Source organism: Wyeomyia smithii, chromosome 3 (assembly GCF_029784165.1).
Source record: "Wyeomyia smithii strain HCP4-BCI-WySm-NY-G18 chromosome 3, ASM2978416v1, whole genome shotgun sequence".
Lineage (NCBI taxonomy): Eukaryota > Metazoa > Arthropoda > Insecta > Diptera > Culicidae > Wyeomyia > Wyeomyia smithii.
The window spans coordinates 209,563,594-209,587,766 of NC_073696.1; the positions used below are offsets into that span (position 1 = coordinate 209,563,594).

The 24,173-nt window shown below is 36.5% G+C and overlaps 2 protein-coding genes across 9 annotated transcripts in view; both read right to left on the reverse strand.

Moving 5' to 3' along the window:
• Positions 1–24,173, reverse strand: part of LOC129731566 (uncharacterized) — a 465,080-nt gene that overhangs the window by 106,399 nt on the left and 334,508 nt on the right. The gene's annotated exons all lie outside the window — the stretch shown is intronic.
• Positions 20,961–23,005, reverse strand: LOC129731569 (uncharacterized). Its single transcript, XM_055691673.1, has 2 exons — positions 22,124–23,005; positions 20,961–22,065 (listed from the first exon to the last, which is right to left on the reverse strand). Exons 1-2 carry the CDS (start codon positions 22,927–22,929, stop codon positions 21,495–21,497), a joined length of 1,377 nt encoding a protein of 458 aa, XP_055547648.1. The 5' UTR covers positions 22,930–23,005; the 3' UTR covers positions 20,961–21,494.

Consider the following 24,173-nt stretch of genomic DNA (forward strand, 5'->3'; position numbering starts at 1 on the left):
ATTTTGGATTGTAAGAGGGCAACTTCCGGTTTCTGGAAAACAGCCAAAAATGGTCGATTTCCACCCAATATAATAATATCCGGATCTATAATAATACACAGGAGCTAAAATCGACCACAGATAGCATTTTGAATTCTAAGATGGCGACTTCCGGTTTCTGAAAACAGCTGAAAATGACCAAATACCACCCAATATGAGTTTTTCTTTAACCAGTATGCCGTTCAAAATCCAGAAATTGTCTCCAAATGCCATTATGAAATCCAAAATGGCGACTTTCGATGTCAGAAAAACAGCGCAAACGACCAAATACCACCCAATATGGGTATTTCCGGAACCGTAATGAGCCACAAATCGACTTCAGACAACATTTTGAATTGTAAGATGGCAACTTTCGGTTTCTGGAAAACAGCCTGAAATGGACGATTCCCATTAAATATTAGTATTTCTGGAACCAGAAAGATGCACAGAAGCTAAAAATTGATCACAGACACAGTCTTGAATTTCAAGATGGTGACTTCCGGTGTCTGGCAAACAGCCGGAAATGACCAAATACCATTCAATATTAATGTTTTCGGAACCAGAATTACGCCCAGATGACAGAAATTGATTTCACAGGCAATTTTAAAGTCCAAAATGACGCCTTTTGGCTTCTGAAAAACAGTCCAAAGTGACCAAATATCACCCAATATGAGATTTTCTTTAACCAGCATCCTAAATACCATTTTGAAATACAAGATGGCGACTACCGGTTTGTGAAAAACAGCCTAAAATACTATCCAATATGAGTATCTCTGGAACCAGAATAATGCAAGGAGCTAACAATTGTCCTCAGGCACCATTTTGAATTGCTAAATGGCAACTTCTAGGCAACAGTGGGAAATGATCGAATAATACTCAATATGGATATTTCCGTAAACGTGATGATGCATAGAAACCAAACATTGACCCTGGACACCATTTTGAATTTAAAGACGACCACTTTAATTTGTGGAAAACAACCAAAATAACTAAATACCTCCCAATATGGGTATATCCGGTGTCAGATTGATGTCAGAAAATCTGCTGAAATGACCGTATACCACTCAATATAAATATATTTAGAGTTAAAGCGATGTACACAAGCCAACAGTCGAGGATGTTGTCATTTCGATTAAAACCAATCATTTCAAACGAGCTGTTATTTGACTTTGATCATATCCTATGGCCGATTGGTTAAGCATTTGCAGACTTTAAACACATCGCAAGGAATCAATGAATTTGAAACGTTCAAATAGTACGATACCACACTTAAATTATGTTGAGGCCACATATATCAATCAAAGCAGGTATAATTTCAAATAGTCTTTGAATTTCTTTTCTTTCCATAATTTTTGAGCCACATATCAAATTGTTATGAAGTTTGTTATTTGTGAGTTTGAGAGATGACTCGTTCGTATGACACTAGTAATGTTCAAATAAGTCATGTACTCTTTGAGATAGTAGACTTTCGTTGTATTGTTAACAATTTAATACATAACAGTTGCTTAAGTTCGATTATAATCAAATGAAATGGGAACGTATAGGGCAGCCAAACTTTGAAACCACGTGTTCAATCATAATTCATCAGTTAACCCTTAACTAGCCCGCTCATCTGATATCAATATTGATCAAATCGGTTGTGTAGTTTCTGAGATAATGAAGTTTCGTGATTTTCACAAGTCGGTACATTACAGATGATGTTACAGTTCGATTACAGTAAAATTCGATAGGGTTTTCTGAGGCAGCTAGACCATTCATTTGACACTAATTTTGTGGAAATCGGGTTAGCCATCTCTGAGAAAAGTGAGTGAGTCCAAGTAGTCATCGGAATATGTTCCTTTGCATAGCTGGATTTCACATTTTTAAACATAACAGGCAAACTAATAGTCCGATTGCAAAACAAATCAATAAGGTCTTATGGGGCAACTAGACCTTCCATTTGACACTGATTTTATGAAAATCGGTTCAGCCATCTCTGAGAAACATGAGTGAGATTAAACAGTCTTCAGAACACGTTTCTTTTTATAACTTTTGAACCACAAGTTCAATCTGTATGAAATTCAAATCTTATGGGTTTTCCAGGTAGCCCGTTCTTTTGAGCCTAATTCTGTTCAAATCGGTTATATAGTTTTCGAGATAATGATGTTTTATGATTTTTACTATTTGATACATAACCTCGAAACTAAAAATCTGATTACAATGAAATTGAATAGGGTCTTATGGGACAACAAGACCTTTCATTTGCAATTAATTTCATGAAAATCGGTCCAGCCATCTCTGAGAAAAGTGAGTGAGAATAAAAATCTGCACACACACACACACACACACACACACATACAGATACTTGTCATAGCGGACTCTTTGCCCAACCGGCTACGGCGCGAAAAGTGTTACTTTTATTAAAAGAGAACAGCGGCTTAAACACATCGAGAGTTAAAAAAAGTTTACAGAAATGCTACTTTAATACGCTTTTTTCGATGTTGACGACTGTCCGCGTAAAGGAAAGCCAAAAACCTTCGAAGGCGATGAATTGAAGGAAGTGATGGATGAGGATCCAGGCCAAACGCAAGCACAGCTTGCTTCGGTACTACCCACTAAGCCTTATCTAAGCGATTGCATGTTTTGGTAATGATTCAAAAACGATTAACTTGGGTTCATTATGAAGCTAAGGGACGTTGAACGTCGTTTTGTCGCCTGTGAACAGCTGCTCCATAGCACAATGGCCCAGAAATCGAAGATAGTGGAAATTTTGGATCTAGTGCTCGATAGTAACATAATTGAGAAAAACTTTCTTATATGAAGTTCAGGGATGGTAATCTACGCGATTTTTCGGGACTCGTAAGTAATCTACGTAGAAAACTGTATTCTGCGTTTTCTACGGTAGAAAACATCTTGCAAGTAGAAAACTCTCAAACAATCGAAAGTTCACAGTATGAGTCATAAAATGCCATTCGCTGCACTGATTAGGTGTATTTAAGTAACGGGAGAATTAATATAACAAAAACAAGAAACACGAAGAAGCAAGAAAGTGTTTTTCCGGACTATTTTGTGATTACGGCGATACAAACAATGATAAAGAAACTCAAAAAAAGCAAACAAAGTTTTCACTCAATAATTTTAGTCATAATTTAAGGTTCAACAACATATTTGTTGTCATCCAAAAATTCTAATGAAAGCAAAATCGCATAATATACGTCACATACAATATCAGTACAACAGCAAAGGCGCATCTAAGGCCTGATTTCTACAGAACTATGCTATCGCTGGCAAATCTCATATAATAAGAGCGTACCCAACATATCAATGGTTCATGATTCCCCTGGCAAATATAAAAAAAAACCACCAAAATTCCATACAACTTTAAACGGTTGCAGGAAGAACTCTTTATCCCCGGGAAAAATAACTCTAAAATGAGTAAGAACTGACGCATTTTCGTAAAAAGTGGAACAACTCATAAACTGAGTAACTCCGTAAATACGCATAATTGAGAAACAAGGCGTTTTAAAAACTGAGTGATTGCTACTCACTTTTTGGGTACAGTAATACTCAGTTTTAGTTAAATAATTACTCATTGTTTGGGTTCTAAATTGCTACTTAATTTAGTTTACAAATTTAAATAAAGTTTCGAAGATAAAATTAAACATACCTGGGTTTGTTGTTTGTACTGCCTAGAAAGACCCAGAATATTTTGCAAACGGAAGGTATTTCTAATCCAAAAAGTTGTGAAACGCATCAAAACACAAATTCAATCGATATAAATGTCAAATTCGTTCTCAATTAACACAACATAATCATCACAAATAAAAATAAATAATATTTTGGAACCAAAATTTCGATTATTCTTCATGTAATTCACCACAAAAATTTCTTTGCAGGTTTTCGTAGAATACTCGGTTTTGGTTAGGTATTCTACCAGAGCTATTCTACGTAGAAAACTCGTCGAAATCTACATAAGGTTTTCTATATGACATCCCTGGAAGTTGTTATATATGGTGAAGTGGTAATTTCAAAATCATTAAAAATCAAACTTTTCTATCTTTGTAAATAATACTACAAGGTATACAGCCCTAGGGTTGTATGAAATGGTGACGTGGGACTGAGCACTGTAATTACAGACACAATAAATTTGTTTTTGAGTGATTAACGTAGGGTATCGAACGTCTTCGTCAGTGGTTTTTCTCGGCCCCCTTTTGCATAAGATTGCTGCAGAAAAACTGCCGAAGAAAACCACTGACGAATACGTTCGATACTCTATTATAATTCTCGGCCCCTCCTTCATTTTTTCAGAAATATATTTAATAACACTCGAAAGAACTTCATTTACACTTGGTGATGTTGTGCCTGTAGTGTTTTTTGTGCAAATAACATTTAACAATTACAACGAAGTTAAAGTTTAAAAAGATTCATTTTAGATTTTTGCTTCACAAGTTTTGCCTTTCCCCTAGAAAGGTATAGCAATCACTGGAAAAACCAAGGGTATAAAAGTGGTCCCAATGGCCGAATGTCATTTACCACTCGACCCCTTTCGACGACCATTTTCTGTATGTATGTATGTATGTGTGTATGTGTGTATGTGTGTGTGTATGTGCAACTTTTTTTTCTCACTCACTTTTCTCAGAGATGGCTAGACCGATTTTCATGGAATTAATTGCAAATGAAAGGTCTAGCTGCGCCATAGGTTGCTATTGAATTTCATTGTAATCGGATTTTTAGTTTAGAGGTTATGTATCAAAATGTAAAAATCACGAAACATCAATATCTCAGGAACCACACAACCGATTTCAATAAAACTGGTTTCAAATGAACGGGCTGTCTCCAGAACCCTTAACTTTTGAATTTCGTTATGATTGAACATATGGTTCAAAAGTTATGTAAAGAAAAGTTATCCTAAGGTTGCTTAAACTCACTCATTTTTCTCAGTGATGGCTGAACCGATTTTCACAAAATTAGTGTCAAATGAAAGGTCTAGTTGCCCCATAGGTTGCTATTGAATTTCATTGTAATCGGATTGTAACTTTGTCCGTTGTAAATAAAAATTTCAAATCACATAATGAACGTAAATACATTGACTTTCTCCTAACGATCACTGGCTAATTAAAAGGTAGAAAAGTGATCCAAATGGCCGAATGTCTTATACTACTCGAATCAGTTTGACGAATTGAGCATTTTCTGCATATGAGACAAATCGCGCGAAATGACCGATGGTCGAATATCGACCATTTTTGATTCGAATGAAACTTTGCACACGTATTTGGCTTAGCAAACTGAGCATTTTTCACAGGTGGAGAGATTTTTTACACCCATACATTCTAAAAGGGCGTATGCCTTTTGGCACAGGTTTTATTCGAAGCATTGTAGCCCAGAAACCGTTGGTTGTATAGAAAAACTGTCTGAGAATGAGTTGTAGGGAATTAAAAATGCACCATAAAAAAATATACACTGTACAAAACAAATTTTGTTGACCAAAAAAAATTAAAAATAAACATTAAATTTCAATTTAAAAAAAGAGTTGAATATTGTTTTAATTTTTTTTAAAGAAACTTGACGTTAATACGCAACTTTTAAAAAAAAGTCCAGGATGGAGAAATGAAAAATAATTTTTTTATGGTAGATTAATTATTTTATAAAAATTCTAATTTAAACATTTTTCAAAATATTTGTATTTTGATGATTTTCAAAGATGCAGAGAGCCATTTTGAATCAAAAAGCTCTTGGTAGTAAACATTCTAAAGGCATCGGTTTTCGAGTTATTTTAAATTTAAGCTCGAAAAATTATTAATATTTCGGAAAATACACGTTTTTCTTAATTTGTCCATGATTCTTCAGCAAAAACCATACGTTTATTGGAATGCTTGATCAAAAATATACAATTCATTCTTTGATAAAAAAAACGATTGGATAAATAACTCAAGCGCTAAACCTTAGCCTACCTACACGTTCCCCCTTGCCGAATGTTTTATAAAAAAATATGTTTGTCGTGCAACACTACCTACTTGGTTACTAATAATAACTGTTTGTAAAGTACGCAACCAATAACTACTGGGTTAAATACGATTGCACTACTCCAGATGTGTTAGTAACAGTTTGCATTTTGTGAAGATGAATAAAGTGAAAATGGAATACACCAAGCCCAAGTGCTGTAAACCCTTTCCTGATCATCGGTGCTCATCAAGCTTACGCAAATTAAAAAAAAACGTTATTGCAAAATTAAAAATATTGAACAGTCAAGCTCATTTTAATACGTCTTTATCAATTTGTGATTCGTGTAGTTATTGGAATGATAGTCAAGCCACCATTCATCCCTTCGTTGTTTACTATTCAAATCTGGAACACTTAAGAATATCAGCTTCATCATAATATCGGAAGTACTCCATCATGATACTGTTGCGGTTCAGGTGTTCATTGCCAAATTAATGAGTTTTTTGAAAACAACAATAGAGTTGAAGAAAGCGATATTAATATCTGATGGAGCTGCCTCACAATATAAAAATAGAAAAAAAACTTTGCAAGTTTTTGCAAGTTTAAAACAAAATATAACGTCGATGCAGAGTGGCATTTTTTTTGCGACTTCTCATAGTAAAGGCCCATGCGATGCAATTGGTTGCATATTAAAACGAATGGCAGGAAATGCAAGTTTAGCTAAAGAACATGAACATCCCATTACAAGCGCAAAAGAATTGTATGATTGGTCTAATCAGGAAAGTAATAAAAATTCATCAAAAATGTCATTTAGTTGGGTATCATATGAAGAATATGAACAAGGAGTAACAGAATGGAGCAATATTTTCAAAAAAAATCTATAATAATAGCTGCCACACAAAAGTATTACTCTTTTGTTCCGATTTCAGAAATTAAGATACAAACGAAGCTGTTTTCAAAAGATGACGAATCATTTACTTATGATGTATATGAAATATAAGGTGAAACTAGTTCTGTAAAGTATCTATGTCATAAAAAAATATGTTCCTAAGATAATAAAACTCGAAAACAAATATTTGATTCTTATTTATATTTATATAACTTAGAACATTTAACTCTTTTCTTGAGAACCGTTCGCCCAATCGTTTTGTTGTCAAAGAATGAATTGTATATTTTTGATCAAGCATTTCAATGAACGTATGGTTTTTGCTGGAGAACCATGGACAAATTAAGAAAAACGTGTATTTTCCTAAATAATTATAGTTTTTCGAGCTTAAATTAGAAATAATAACTCGAAAATCAATGCCTTTAGAATGTTTACTACCAAGAGCTTTTTGATTCAAAATGACTTTCTGCATCTTTTAAAATCATCAGAATACAAATATTTTGAAAAATGTTTTTGAAAAATTTTATAAAAAAATTAATCTACCATAAAAAAATTATTTTTCATTTCTCCATCCTGGACTTTATTTTTAAAAGTTGCGTATTAACGTCAAGTTTCTTTAGAAAAATAAATCAACTCTTTTTTTTTAAATTGAAATTTAATGTTAATTTTTTTTTTGTCAAAAAATTTTTTTTGGACAGTGTATATTTTTTATGGTGCATTTTTAATTCCCTACAACTCATTCTCAGACAGTTTTTCTATACAACCACCGGTTTCTGGGCTTCAATGCTTCGAATAAAACCTATGCCAAAAGGCATACGCCCTTTTAGAATGTAACTCATGGGTGTAAAGAATCTCTCCATCTGTGAAAAATGCTCAGTTTGCTAAGCCAAATACGAGTGCAAAGTTTCGTTCAAATTAAAAATGGTCGATATTCGACCATAGGTCATTTGGCGCAATCTTGCTCTATTTCAAACTTACCGAAAGATGTTTACCTTCGAGACATCAAATTAGTCTAGGTTCAAGAAAGCAAACATAAATTGACCTATTGGGACGGGGAGACTCTGTCAATTTTTTTTTGTATATTGATACAGAGATTATCACAGGGAATGGTTGGTGTCTATTCATGTCGTCTAAGCTAGGAATGCTGCTTTTTATCGATTTTTACCGCTTTGAATTCATTACAGTTAGTCAAAAAAAAGATATGTGTAGATGTATTAGACGAGACGATGTCGGTGTTATTACGGTATCGGTATCGATTTTAATCGATGCGATTAAGCCGAGCACTGCGCGAAAAACTACCACAATTCCACAATTTCTTACGGAAGCAAGAAAAAAAGTGTTATAATCGTTGTTACCAGAGTCCGAGTTTACCTCTGCATCTCTAACGACTTTTACGGAAAGGAAGGTACTTTTGTCGCCGTGGTAAATAACGGATTTTTTTACTTTTGCTCTTCCTTCGACACGCTAATATAACTCTGCTGCCTTATCGAGCCTCGCTAGTTACACTTGTCTGAGGAGGTGTGTATTCATACAATAGCGTGTCGAGTCTGACTTTTGTTTAATTTTTAGAAAGAGGGATAGGAAGGAGTTTGAGAATAAACCTTGGCGTAAAATTTCCTCTGACACCAAATGGTCTTGGTTCTGCTAAGATTCGAACTCATAACCATTCGCTTCGGTCTCTGTCTCCTTGAGACAACGAACTCCTTTATCACAATAGAATAAGATAGGGTAGAGCGGGGCTAGTTGGTTACGGGGTAAGTTGGTCAATGAGAATATCTTCGAATCTACGTATCAAAAAAAATCGGGTTATATGGGTGATACGTAGTAGATAACCAGCGAAGCTAAATGACGAAATGAAGTACAGTTTTAATTGAGACGTATAATAAATACAGGTTGGTGCCAAATTGGCCATCAATTCTACTCGGTTTTCAAGTTTAAACTTTTTGTCTAAACAAAGTTAGCCAAATGAAAATGAACATGGCTCAACGTATTATGAAAGTCATTTCTGTTAGTTTTAAGTTGTGTAAAGCAAACTTTCGCCAAAATTTTATTTTCATATATTTCAAGTAATTTTCATATTTAATACGTGAGGGGCTAGTTGGTCACATACTAGCGGGGCTGGCTGGTCATATGGACATCATAAATGAATTCAAGTAACCAAGTAAATGCAATTTCAGGAACAGTGCTGTCGTGATGCAATCTTATTCCAAGCGAAAACAGCATTTTTTATTGTTTAGTAAAACCATTTATTTGAATTTATATATTTGGCAAAAGTTATCTCCATTGCATTGTCATTTTGATGAATCTTTTATTGCACACCATAAATGCTGAGTCATTGATCTCAAATAACTATAACGTACACTAATGCATCGAAAATGCCTTCTACCTGATGAAAATTTCGGCGAAAGCAAGCTTTCAACAAAAAAAAAAAGAAAAAAAGGCTAAAGTAGCTATAGTTTTGTGCTTGTCCCAGCGTGCATAAGGTTTGTGTAGAACATGCGACAGCTATGCTTGGAACGGCAGTATAGCACTGAGCATTTCTATAAACAGGGAGAAATGCTAATTGGCACACATTGAAATGAGAAGGGGAAGAGCAGTTTAAATTCAACATAAAAACTCTAATTTTCAATTTAATATTATAGTTGGTTTTTGAACCGCGATCACATTCAATTTAGAGAAAATCAGATTTGTCTCTTTTCAAACATGTTAAATCCACCAAAAGCAAGGTGGTTAATTGATTACTTTTTTATCTTTTTAAAACGTTAAAAAAAATGTTGAGTTACTTCTAAATCATGGAACTTTTTATTTCCCCAAATTGCCCGCTAGCTTAGACAATTGAATTTGAAATTTTGTCGATCAGAACGCCACGGTAACATCAGGACGTCTGCGCTACCGGATGTTTTTCATTCAGTTAGACAATATTAATAGATTGCTTTTACCAACTCTAAACTCTCACTCGTTCTGTCAGCATGAGCCGACCAAAATTCACAAAGAGGCCATCTATTTCGTTCCCGTACCAGTGAGTTGAGAATCTTCCAGCTGGTCTCGAGGTACGATACTGGCCTAACAAGCCAGTCGTCGTATGTTCGAGTCCCGGCTCGGAAGAGACTGTTAGTGTCAGTAGGATCGTAGCGCTAGCCCCGCAATTGTCCTGTACATTTAACAGTCGGCTGCGAAATCTGTGTATAGTAAAACAGAAGGTCGAACTCCGATACGGAATGTAGCACCAAGGCTTTGCTTTTACCAGTGAGTTGAGAGCAAAGTTTCGATATTCAATTATCTATCCTCAACCGATGACCACTAGCGTACCCAGACTATAGGAACAGGAGGAAACTGCAACATCGTTGTTATTATACTAGCGACCCGATTCGAAATTTCACACAATCTACACACAATCTAGTAGATGACAAACAACATGCGCACCGTCGACATTTCACCTGATGTGGCGAAGGTGTAGCAGAACGCTCATTGTCGGCCATAAACGAAACCAAAAGATGTTTTAGATGGTATGTTAAGTACTTTTCCATTTGTTCGTTCGATCATCATTTCCTACATCCGGAGAATCATAATTTGAGGCTCCACGTGGGATGCACAATTGGCGTTATATTCATATTGACGAACCATTTCTTGCTCCTCCAAGCGATGCTTAACGGCAGATTTGCCGGGATTATCCTTATGGCGGAAAGCGGAATAAGCTCAGTTCGTGAAAAGGGAGAAAAAAAAAACTTGAAATGGATTGCTCATCAATTCCAGGGCGGGCTTCATTGAGCTTTCAACCCAACGGTGTGGCAGCACTCGGATGGTTCCGGAACGCCAGAAACACATGCCATTAGCAAAGTTTTCCGGTTCATTCACGGCCAGCATCACCGTCGTTCGTTGTTTACGCTTCATTGGCAGTAGCGGTTGTCAGCGTCAACAGGGTCGTTAAACTGCGATACGGTGCTAATCCCCTCGGTTAGCGGCAAAGTGAACTGAACTGGATCCATCCATCCATTAGTTGGGTGCATAATTAAAGATTCAGGATTGAACTTTCGCCATCAAGGAATCGATCCTGTCGAGGAAACCTTTGCTTTCGGACAGCATGAGGGGAAAATGGTAATCTGGTTCAACTTTTTTTGTATGTTTTAATGGATTTTTTTTCTCTCTTCTGCTGCCTGTTTTCCTCATCACAGCGAAAACTGCAGCGTTGGTGCAAGATAAAAGTGAACATTTTTAATTTGACTTCACTATTCGTCGGTTAGTTCGTCCGGAAGAAACCAGAAGAGATGAGAAGAGGAAGACCCTGAGTAATGGAAGCTAGTTCAAAAGAATTTCGTTTGATGGTCACCGTTAATGCGGTTAATGCTGTTTTGGATACTAATTGAACCGACTGCTGAAGGCAACTGACCTGTGGACGAAAACCTTGACATGAATATTATGAAACTGCATGATGGAAAAAATAACCTGCTAGTGACGGGTTGGAGGGGGTTATGCATTGCTGTGCATTTGAAGTTACTTCTTTACTAGTCACTGGAATACCTACCGGCGCCGAATCTTTTCGAATTTTTTTCATGCATTATGAATTGCAGTTAATTGCTTACTTTACGTTGATTTATTTAGGTATTTTGCCCAATTTTTCGTAAGCCAGAGTCATGCGTATTATTTATTTAAGGAGGGTTTCTTAGTGAGAAAAAGGTTTTATATTATATAAAGATTCATAAGTCATACGTAGAAAATGGGACAATATGACTACACAAAAAGAACAGAATGATAACAATATAAAATATGAAATAGTTCTTCATGGCATTAGAGGTTGAATAATTAAAAAGAGAACGCGCACAAATAAGGGTCAAGAAGTAATTTTGAACTATTATCTAAAAACATCTAAAGTTTGGACTCGAGAAACTTTTGACTCAACCCAACTAGATGGAAAAAAGAACAATCTTGAAGTAAAAATATGCGCTTCAGAGTTTCACTTTTCTTCTTCAGTTCGCTTTTCCCCATCCACCAATATTCCTCGATCGACCGTAGCTCCAAGCTATCGGTCAGGTTATTCATTCCTTGGAGCACCATTGTGTCAGCTTACCAAGTCAGGACAGAAAAAGGCAACAACCTCTTCTAAAAGCATTACTTTTAATCAATTTCCTGGTTCGAAGATTCTGTAGAATTGCATTATAAGCATTGCCAAACGAGAAACTTGTTCGGAAATTTCGATCTCTTTTTAATTTTGTAGTTTTACGAGGCACTCTCCTAATGAAACGAAGTACAAAATTCCTTGCAAAATGACCTTGCAGTGGGTTTACCATCCATAGTTATTTAATTCTTGAGCGTTTCTTTTTATTACTTTCATATCTTCTAGTTATGAGCTCTTGAAGTTTAAATGAATCAAACGGAAGGTCATACGCAACGATTTTTTAACCTCAGCTCTGGGATTCGTTTATTGAATCAACTGATCCACGAATATAAATAAATATCCTCTGCGTAGGTTAAAACCTTCTTTCACAAACCCTCCAGCAAATCGGGTTTAAGATTTAGAGATTTACGAACTGAACACCTTTTGCCCATAAATTATTTTGAGGGTTCATCGAAGTTCGACCATACCGTACTCAGAAGTCGGCCTTTTTTTTGTTTAAGGAAGTTTTTCCGCAACAATTGATACAGTTCTGGCAGGGTTTTGAGGAAAAAATACAACTTTTTTGCAGCTACAGTAATTTGGAGTGTTTGTAAAGAAACATGCGATCCTTATAATCACATTCCCCGAGATTGCAAGAGTGTACACTGAAATTGCGAATATCTCCAAAATGGTTGAATTTAACGCAAAACGGACAAAAATTACGCCCTAAAGAATCACAAAATCACGTAAAATTTAAAAATTGCTTAGTTTCAAATTTGGCCTGCGCAATTTCTAGACCTTAATGAAATTCAACCAATTTTTTATATGTTGTTTATTGAACCCTAATGAGGTCTTTTTGCCTGGAAAAACAAATCCCGCGAACATTTTTGAAAATAAGCCTCACCCGAGTATCGCACTAACAACCTTTTCGTTTCCTTTACAAGCAATGTTATACGTTCTGGAACAGCAGGTGCCGGTATTGATCAGAATGCAGAAGTCATTGGGGATGCATATCAGATAGCTAATCCTTAGGGTTTCAATAGCAATATGATATAAAAAAGTTCATGGAAATTGGGAAGAACTACTGAAAAGAAAACATCATCTTGCATGAAAATATGATTTCTCACTGGTAAAATTTGCAGGATATTTTTTTTCTGGAGTCTAGAAATGTCTAGAATGTCTAAAAAATCTAGATTCCTAGAAAATTAATCATACACCGCAAATGTTGGTATGAAAAAGCTTTGTTGTCATTTTTATGCTCGCTATGGCTGAATGTAAAAAAAATATATAGAAAAACCACATCAAATGATCTCTCATCTCAGCACATGTATCTCACTCAACAAACTGAGTGTTTTCAGCTGGAGGAGGAATCATTAAGACTCAAGGGTAATTTTGTAAAAGGTTGTATGTATTTTGGTACTGGCTTTTTTTTTAAATCATTGTAGCTCACAGAAAAACTTTCCTCGTAAAATGAAAACAGAAAAACTTTCTTTGTAAAATAAATATATACTGTGAAAAAAAAAGTTTTTGACGGAGATTTACGTCTTACGGCAACATGATAGTACAAATATAAAAACGGAAACATCGAGAGCGTCATGGAAGTGTCGGAAGTATAACTCTCAGTAGGCACGTATAAAAGCTAACATCTTCATTGTATAACCGATCACTGCAGCAAGAGGATGGTTTACAGGAAACTGGCTCGACCCATGGGGACCGCACTGCACAGCATTGTTGGGCATGTCCGAATATATTAATGATTCTGTCCATATCTGGCGCGTTTGCTTTTAGTTGTTTAGCCACTGCTAATAGTTGTGCGTGTGCTGGTAGCGTGTGTGATCGTCTGTTTACTTGTAATCAGTGGCGTAGCAAAGGATGGAGGGGGTTAGGGTTCAAACTCCCCCAGAGCCTTCGATCTTAATTTTTTATGCAAGGAATTGCTTTGAATGTACGGAAAAAATTTAAACTTCGAATAGCGGTAAGCAGTAGGGTGCAAAAGCTTCGTCTTCTCGAAAAAAAATCCCAATCCTAAATTTTAGCTCAATTCGAGACTTCGGGCTGTAAAGCCTCAAAGGGGTCATAGTTTCACCTTTTGACCGATGAAAAAATGCACAGAAATTGGCGATATGAAATTCTCGAAATAGATTTTGTTTTTAATCTAAGTGTCTTAATGCATGCATGAATCTTTGGTGTTGTCTCGAAAAAAATCTTAAAAAAAAAAACTCTGAGAAAGTCTTCCAGCTCGAAAACTTTCTGACTCTTAAAAAGCATTTAGCATGAATATCAAGCTTTTTCTTTATCGGTTATAAAAACGAAACTTTGGCGGTATCGGTGCCGCAACGACTTCCGGAAGTCCGATTACAAAGGCTATCTTCAAGACCTTCTACCAGAGACTTGTTATACGTAAGTCCCGTACGTGCGGAGAAAATAACGACCGCCTGCAAATAAGTCTGTAGCTAGATTGATTTTATCTAACAAGTTTCGGTTTTTTTTTCCTGGTACAGATTCTGTACGGTACAGATGACAGATTCTTGTCAAAAAGTACAGATGGGTACAGATTTTCAAAGATCCTTTTATTAAACTGATATTTTTTTCTCTCAGTGTTATTGAAATCCTTTGGCATGAATGAAAACGAAACATTTCTGTAAAGCTCGATGTGAAGGGCCAACTTGTGTTTTCATGCAAGATTTGCTGTTGTTCTGCTTCCTTTCTCGGAAAGACTTGAAAACAAATTCCAAAATTAAATAAAAATGTATACAAGCATCATCAGCTGAATGAATGATTTGCAACTTCTGTCATTTTTTTAAGTTTAACAAACGTACTCAAATTTTACAGGTTCAGATTTTGGTACAGATTTTTGGATGAAAAAGTACAGAATGGAATTGTGACTATACTCAGTTTTGGGAAGGAGGCTACAACACGAATGAGCTTGAATTTTTAATGGGACGAGAAGACACAACTTTTGATAGCTACCACTAAACGAAATTCGAAAAGTCGATTTCCATTGGCACCCTACTGTTTTTTCTGCGATAAACAACAATTTGAATGTTGTTCTCGAATTGACCATTGACTGATCTACGAAACAGTTTATTTAAACAGCACGCGCGTTGCACGGTAGGCTGTATCGCTAAAGATAGCAAGAAAACACTTCATCAACGAAACTCGTACTGAGAGTAAGTGATGTGAGCACGCGAAATTATTGCTTTTGTAATCTCGTTTTGCTACATGATAGTCATTGATTTAGATTACTCTCTCTCAAGCATGGAAATGTTCACTCACTAGCAATATTTCATGCAAATGTGTTCTTTGATTTATCAGTTATCGTTCAACTATTTCCACTCGCGTACAAGTTTTCCATAGAAACGCTGCTGATTGTTTTTCGCTTCTAAGAGTTCCGAATACCATAGAAGGAGACTGAATGATTCAAACACGATAGTATTTATTGTATCCAAGTTCACTTGCATTCAAAATTATCGCGAGAAGCTTTGAGATATTATCGCCAGTGATACAAAATTATGAATCCAAATGAACGTTAGATTGCGTTCAATTGTTTGCTTGCCGGAGCAAATAGGTATCATCAATGCTTACGGAAATTGTAGCATGGTGCATTAGCATCTGATACTTGAAATCACCATGAATCATCGTGGTATATCACGGTGAAAGCACGACGTGGAGTAGCCGAATTACGCCTACAAGCAACCAAAATTTGAAAGAATCATTGCGATCGCTTGAGTGCAATCGTTTACGATTCTTTCGTGAAACACTCGCTATATGTTGCTCGCTCCGCCTAAAGCAGGCAATACTGAAACAAAATCATCAAAGAAAGCTACCATATATTTCTTTGCTCTAAGTTGTCGCTTGCAAGCTTGAGGATATGTAACTTTTAATAGCGATGGTTTGCTAGGATTGAAAGCTTATAAATAGCACGTTCAGAAATGATACCCGAATGATTGTTATGCGATACGAGTTTTTCCATCCTTGCTCTCTCTTATTGATATTCTCAAAATTCATATTTTTCATCGATGTTTTTTGCTTACTTGCAATGTGTGTAAAGAAATAACAAGCGAACTAGAAACATTTCGTGTCATCGGCAAATGGCAATCCAAAATAATACTTGCCGTTGTCACTATTGCGAAACATCAGTGGCACTTTTAAGCGCCTCAAAGTCATATAATTGAAGAAATTGTTGTTTTTTCTGATACTCGCCAAAACTTCACTGACAGTGATAAAAACTACACAAAAGTTCTTTTTTTTCTTGCTGTTCGTTTTTCGATCACGTCCGATGCAGCTATCGAAAATGTTTTATATAACTCTCAGAAGTTAGGTATAAAAGCTAGCATCCAGATTTTTTTTTGTTCAATCCACGTTTATTTGGCACGGCACTCACTGCAGCAAGAGGATGATCTACTGAGAACTCCATAGCTTCCATAGCGAACGGACCAACATAGGGGAGCGGGAGACACTGGTGATTGCAGATGACCTTCCACAGCGCAAGAGTTTGGATCTCCCGTATGTGTTTGAAGCACCTTTAAACAAGCATGTCCTCAGTTATATGAAAACTAAAAGCAATAGTCCTTTTAAGGACGACCACATATTTTCAATTGAAGTAGTAAAAATGAGCTTTCCACAACTCGTGAGTTTACTAACAAAAAAAAAAAAAAAATGGAGTGCTATTTACTGTTAGGAACTGTTAGCGTGATAGTAGAAAAGCACAGCACCCGTGATTGGTTCACAGTCACTTTACAAAACGAATAATAAATAAACTGTCACAAAACTGGCACAACTCATAATTCATAGTTTCGAGCAAAAGGGGGTTTGAAAATTAGCGTTGGATATTACCATTTACATTTTCAAGAACATACGAAACTTCTGGGGCTTTCAGAAGCGCAAATACACCGTGGTCCAAAGAGGCACAGAGTGGAACATGATTCCATAGCGCCTTTTAGCTTCATCCTAGCTTGATGGTATCTACGGAACAATTGATTGTACGAATGATCCACATAATCTTGAATTTTCGAAAGTTATGGAAAGTTTGTTAAAAATTAAAAAAAAACTAACTTTTGTGTGTTAGGACATAGGGGAATGGTTTTTTGGCGAAGTTGTAGAGAATACGAAAATATTAAACTTTACTAATTAAATGAAATTCCTATCATCATTGGGTACAAATAATAAATTGTATTATTTAGGAGTTACTAAAAAATTTTGTACTGTTTTTGTGTTTTATACTCAATTTATGTTAGCTGCAAAACACATATCTTTGCCAAATACCTCACATCTCCGGGACTTTTTCTTATAAAGTTATAGAAAATAAGCTTATTTTTTTGATATATTTTAAAATGAATAGATAAAGGGGCGAAGGAAATCATGATGTCAACATTTTTCCTCGAAGTTTGGTTCAAGTACTACAAACTGTTGAAGGTTAATCCATTCGTCCCAATCCACCCATAATAGAGTACGGTGAACTTATGTTACATTAGATTTTAGTTCTTATCTTTATTGGGTACAGAGATACAAAGTATTTTAGATGAAAGTTACTTGACGTTGTGCACGAGCATGTTTTGCAAAATTATCCTAAAGTTACTTAACATTTAGTTCTTTGTACCTAACTTTTGTTTGTTGCATTTTACAAGTAAACGGTATTTTGGAGCATACAAAACACACGTTTCTGTCAAAGGCTACACATCTCCAGAACTTTTCCCTACAAAGTTATAGCATATTTTAGCCTATTTTTCATAACTTTTGAAAATTTGGGATCATGCGGGTCATTCATACAAACAATTGTTCCTGAGACACCAATATACTAGGATTAAGGGGAAAGTTCCATTACCAGGTTGCCATTTGCGTATGACATGAGATAATTCTTGTTGTCTCGATAACATTTTCCATCATTTTCAAAACATTATCAGCTACTAAGTATTCCATAACAGCTAGCAGATAGACGGGCGTTTTAGCATCAAAGCAATTTTCTTCGCATCGCAGACAATAAATTCGGCACGGTAGCTTGAAAAGCTCGGCACAAGATGAACGCGATTCTGTCTTTCCCTTCTTTGTCTCGACCGGACCTTACCTCCGTATAGAATAGAAATGAAGTAAAAATGTCTATTTTTAATAGGGTTTGGAGAGCAACCCCTAAAGAAGGCTCCACCTTCTTTGGGGGTTGCTCTCCAAACCCTATTAAAAATAGACATTTTTACTTTTTAAGATGACAGAATGAAAGAGAAAATGAAACATTTGTTCACCGTTTTGAATAGCTGCACTAACCGCAATGTAAACAAAAACATTAAGAGAAATAAGGTAGAGTACAATTTTAACTGCTTCACAATCGAATGATTTTGGGGCGCTAAGAAGTTAACTTCTGTTCATTGCAAATCGCGAGGATTCCGGTATTCCTCTGGTGATGCTCTGCTGCCTGGTAAATGTAACTAAATTCAAACATTCATGAACACAATTTTTTTGATTTAGAACTACGTCTCTCAGGAAGTGCGGTTACATAGGAATGTAAAATGAATATCTAAAACCGGAAAAAGTGAAAAATATGTCCAATTTCAAATGCTAATAAATCGGTTAGTTTTCGATGGATTTCCTTCGTTCTTGCAGCAATCGATTGGAAAATCTAAGAATCCGTCAGCCGATGCAGCGGCACTCCCTTTAAAAAAAGGCTGTCTTTGTGCGGTAGCGGGCAGCATCAGTAGTAGATGCGTCCAATGAAAAGTTGCCTCATTTTGACAACACACCAACGTTCTGGAAAGCTGGCGTTGAAAATACATGAGCCGTTAAGTTTTGAGTAATATCAGCAGCGATAGCGACAGGGTCAGCTGGTGCAGCGGCACTTCCTCTAGTAAAAAGCTGCCTTTGTGCAGTAGCGGGCAGCATCAGTAGTAGATACATTAGCCAGCACTTTTTTTAAATGAAAAGTTGCCGTATTTTGACAACACACAATAATTTTGGGATACTGGCATTCGAAATATATGAGTCGTCAAATTTTCAGTGTAGAACAGCTTTTAAATGTGTTATCAAAAATACCTTAAATTCCATCTGTCGGGGTAGTACTCAAATGCGATCAACATTATATCTGATATGAAGTTTGTTCGCGCAGCGTACAGGTTTGGAGCATCTCACACCGATTTCCTCAATCGCTGCAGGACAATGCTCTTTCCATTCACTACGCCAACGTAAAATGTCCTTTACGAATAAAGGAACACACCGAAGGACATTTCATGACGCTTCTGGTACATTCTCCTGCTAAATGGAACACAACACGTGAGCGGCTGCGCTGCAACAGAAATCTAATTCATTCTACCGCATGGAGGAAGATGATAGAGGAGACGAGAACTTTATGCGCCGCTGCTAAATCAGTATAAATACCGCGCTTCTGCGCAAGCTTGTTCATTGTGTATTTTCATTCCGAAGTGTGAATTTGAATCGTCATTTTGTATTCTGAACCGAGAGTGTGTATTTAAAACCGAAGTGTATTTCCAATCGAGTGTTTGTAATTAAAGTTAAAGTGAATGATATCAGTGCTTTATCATTAATCCGAAAGTATTTATTTGTGTTCGCTAGAAGTGCGCATTGGACCTTAGTGTGGTGGCTCATTTTCTTGGTTTTAAACAGCATTCGCGCTGTCTCTCGAGCCAGATATCCTTTCGTGTGCGCCGTGTGTGCGATTTCCGCGTCCTTTTCTTGCTTCGTTCTTCGCTTTGTACTGTGTGACGGTACGGAAGCATCGTGCCAGCTGCGCTGATTATTTAGTTTTCAGTCGGCAGCGATTCTGATAGCGGTTTTTAGAGTCACCGCTCGCCCACCCGCCTCTACGTGTTAACGAAGGCGTCAACAAAGTTGAAAAGCAATTTTCCTTATAAGACAACAAAGAAACTATTGAAGATTTCATATTTTCTCGTTTTGCGCTAAAATTGAAAGTGAAATGTTATTTTAATCTGCATGCACTCTGACTGTTGAACACGTTGTATAGTGTTTGTTCCATTCCTGTTCAGTGATGTGTGTGCAAGCTGAAATTCAGTAGCACTTCAACTTCTCTTTTGCACAAAATTTTAAACATTCAATACAAGTAATGTAACAAACAACCTTATGTAGTTCTACTTCAACCTTGCGGTCGTGGCTTTGCACACAACCCTTGTGATTTTTCATCTTTCTTGGAATAGGGTCAACATAAGAATATATCGATCGTATTTTCAAACCTATTGGAAGCAAGGGATTGCCATAAGACAGGCTGACGTAATTCTTACGTTATGAACAACCTCTTGAACAATTTTATAAAAAAATCAAATAAACATTAAATTCGAAGTTAAAACAATAAGAAATGAATTTTCCTCTTTTTCAAAAAAACTCGAAGACATAATAAAATTTTTGGTAAAATGTTAAGTACGAAGAAATGAAAAATTATTTTTTCTTTGAAGGTTAAGATTAGGAGCATTTTTTCACTAACAACATGTTTACGGCTGTATTTCAATGGTGTTAAACGATTTGAGTAAATATTTTGAATCAAAAACTTTATGATAATTGACTTCGTAAATGCATCCGTTTTCAAGTTACACTTATTTTTTTTACGCGGAGCGTTATTTCCGAAATCTGCGAAAGAAAACCGCATAAAAACGCGTGAAGTCTGGAATCCGTGTAAACACATTTCATTTGTTAAAAGTTTCTAATCACTTTTACTAAATATTTTAGTAAAAGGATCAATAGCAGTGATGTTTTCAACTGCGAATCGAGCTGAAATTCAAAAGAAACTATGAATAAATAAAAAAAAGGTTAGGCCATATCGGTGAATATTCAGTAATTGGATTAGGTAAACTTATCGGACACTCTAAATAAACGATTTGAAAATGAAAAACCTTTTGAAACATGCCGCGTAAAATACGACTTTTCTAGAGAATCCGCGTAAAAGAAGACTTAGTGTAAATTGAATTTAAGTTAAGAAAATAAAAAAATAAAAACTAAACTATATATTTAATTAGAAGAGGGTTCCTTTTTGATTCATTTTTTTTAATTTCAACTTTACGGTATTCTACAACTATTAACAAGAAGCCTCGATGAAAAAATGTATGACAATTTTTTTCTTAAAAGTTAAGTTTTTGAACGACTAGTTTTTACTAGTTTTTATAAGCGACTAGGCAGAATTGACCACCTAGTAAAGCCCAGATGAATTTTCCCGATTTGTTCGGATATCACTTCCTAAAAATTATATTTTGTTAACCGTAACAGGAATATCGATTTGATGTTAAATATTCTTCGCAATGCGTAAAAGATTTAATCACCCAAAAAAATTAAATGATACATAAATTACTTGTCCTAAACATATTTCGAGTTTGAATAAAAAATACTAAAGCACGTTCAAGATGACATACTTTTACGATCAAGCATACAGAAACGACCACATTGATGAAGACAGCTTGAATTCAGTAGAACTGTTAGAGAGAACTTTAGTAGAGATTTGCTGGACTTTCAACGTTACAAAAAAGCTCTTTTATTACCCATAGAATTAACATCAAGTGCAATCAAGCGCAACACCAACAAGCATATAAACGATCTTTTTCAACTTTAGCTATACCAAACAAAAACTCAATTTCAAGCAATCGTGGTTATCACAGTTTGAAAACTACCACCACTCGCACTGCGTACTGCTGATTCCGGTGCTGCTGTTGATGCTGCTGAATCCATCCGAAGTGTAAGCTCCCTGCAGAGAACCAACAATCCCAGACAAAAGAATCCATTGGCAGCCCAAACGACTATGATAGTGATGTCCGGTGAACTCCACAGCAAGGTGAGCAGTCCGAAATACGCATAGCTGGCCAAATTCACGCCGGTAAAAATTACCCCCAGCCGTGCGGCTAGTCGGTGGTTCGGTAGCCACAAATCCACCAGGATACTCAGTGCCGTTCCGAACGTAAATGCTGTCATTGGTAGTGCCAATCGAGCGGCGATTTTCTCTTCGAAGTACAGATAGCCTACCCCGGCTGTGAAGGTCGTCACGAGAGCAGCAATCATCACCTGATTTGCGCTCAAAAATGTGCAGTAGAATCCTAGCAGTGTGAACGCTATCCCATTGTAGGTGACATTCCAAAAAGCTTCCATAGAGTCGTCACCCGCTAAAAATGCGAGAAATGGCCGCAGCAGGGTTTCGTTGTTGTTCAGAAACCTGGTTGGAAGTAAATGAATTATGTATTGATTTTTTTTTGCTTTAGGCTATAACATACCATTGAAGAGTGACGTTGCTGATTACCATCAGAATTATAACTCCGCTGGCTGTCAGTGTGACAAGTCGAGGAAACTTATACGTTTCGATGGTGTTGACAGAATTCTCCTGTAGAGTGTTTTCGTAGAGTTTAGAAGGCAGTAATAGCAACATTTGGATTAGTGTAACAATCAGGTTTATGAAGTACTGCGTATTTTCCCAATACTCCTCCAATTCATTTAATATCAACGGAAGCACTGCCGAGCCGGTGCACTGCGCTATGACACCGTAGATAATGTTGGAGAACCGTTCACCATCAGAGCTGTAGATCGTTACTTGATAGTAATAAAGAAGCATTTTACTTGCCCAGAAAAACTCAGCAGCAAATCCGCAAATCGCTAAACCGCCATCGATTTCATCTATAGCCGCCAGTAAAAAATAGCAGGAAATGACAGCCACATGCCCAAGGGCACAAATTTGGCACACTAGGCGAAGGGAAATCCTAGATCCAGACAATAAACATCCCATTAAACTTGGAGCGAAAATTCGTGCCAGGTACAAGTTTGGCTGAAATTTTATTTCAATGTCCTCTTCTTCTTCCGCTTCTTCTTCGATCCCAGCATAAAACCCCTCGACTTCCGCCTCCGCATCTGCTTCGGCAGCTGCCTGTTGTTCGATGCCCCTCAAAAACGGGTCATAACCGAGACCTGTCAATGCCAAGGCCATTACTGACAAACAAACAGTCCACCGTTGGATACTCTCCGGCTTCCGATGGCCGATTGCTAATTCCTCAAAATGACTATCACTTTTACTGGAACGTTCCATCATCACCAATGACTCGTCACCCACCACGGAAAAGCTTTCTCTTTCGTCGACTAAGAATCAGAACTGCATCAGCAGTTGAAAACTGTGCCACTTTGGCGACTGCAACTCATTCAGAGCTGGTTTCCAACGGAAACGGTGCAGTTGTTGGTTCGATTGAACTTCCGCTTCCTACCAGTTGCAGTTGCAGTTTAGCCTCCGAGAGCTCGACCTTTCAACAGGAGCCGGAAGATGATTTTAAACTTTTCGTTCAGTGCCGACGATAGGGTGCTCCACCTGTTGCATAAAACTGCTCTGTATTTCTACTGTTTTTTTTTTTCTAACGCAGGAAAAGTGTTGAACCGGCTAAAATGTATTGTTGATGAAACATAAATTCATTACACTTGATTCACCTACATTCGAATATTCTACCGGTCCATTTCCTGGCTCTGTGTGCATGGTAGCGATACAAACTTTTCAATCGGAATGAAAAAAATATATTTTCCACCGGTTAACCACATTATCAAACCGAAAGAAATATAATGCTCACACAGAAAAAGCTGCAGCTGACGCAGCACACAGTTGCATGAAAATAGTTTTATTATTTTATGCTACCGACCGCCCCGCCATCGACATCGCCATCATCATTACCATCAACGCCACAGTCGATAGCAACAGCTGCAGCAGCAGTTAAAGCTCGATGAAGTTGTTTCGCTTGGTTCTGCTCTTATGTTTGTTTGAACTGTTTCATTTCGTTTGTGCGGATTCTGTGCGAAGTCGGAATTCGGATTCGGAGTTGTTTCTGCTGCGATTGAACTTTGAGTTTTTTCTGCTTTTCGCGGGCACAATCATCGTAAACACTTTTTCTCGTCCCACAGAACGGATCATTATGATCATAACTGATTCTTTTACACTGCTTGTCATTACGAGTTTAAATTCGTAAAATTTTCAAGTTCATAAAAATGGTGAACTCAGTAACAAAATAACCAAATTTGAAGAATCTAGGTAATAATTTTTATACATGCCTTTCAATGTACTTTGTGAATAAAATGTAACATCTTTGACCTTCTCCGCTCACATTTCACATTTAGATAACAAAGCATAATTTCACAAAATCGCTTTATAATGAATTAGTTTAACCAAAAATGTAAAAAGAAATCCATTGGAACGTATTTGGGCTCACTTCACCAACTTGACTCAATTGATAAGGTACACTGGGACTTACCTGAAAATAAAGAAAAAAAAACAAAGTTTAAGTTATACATTTTAAA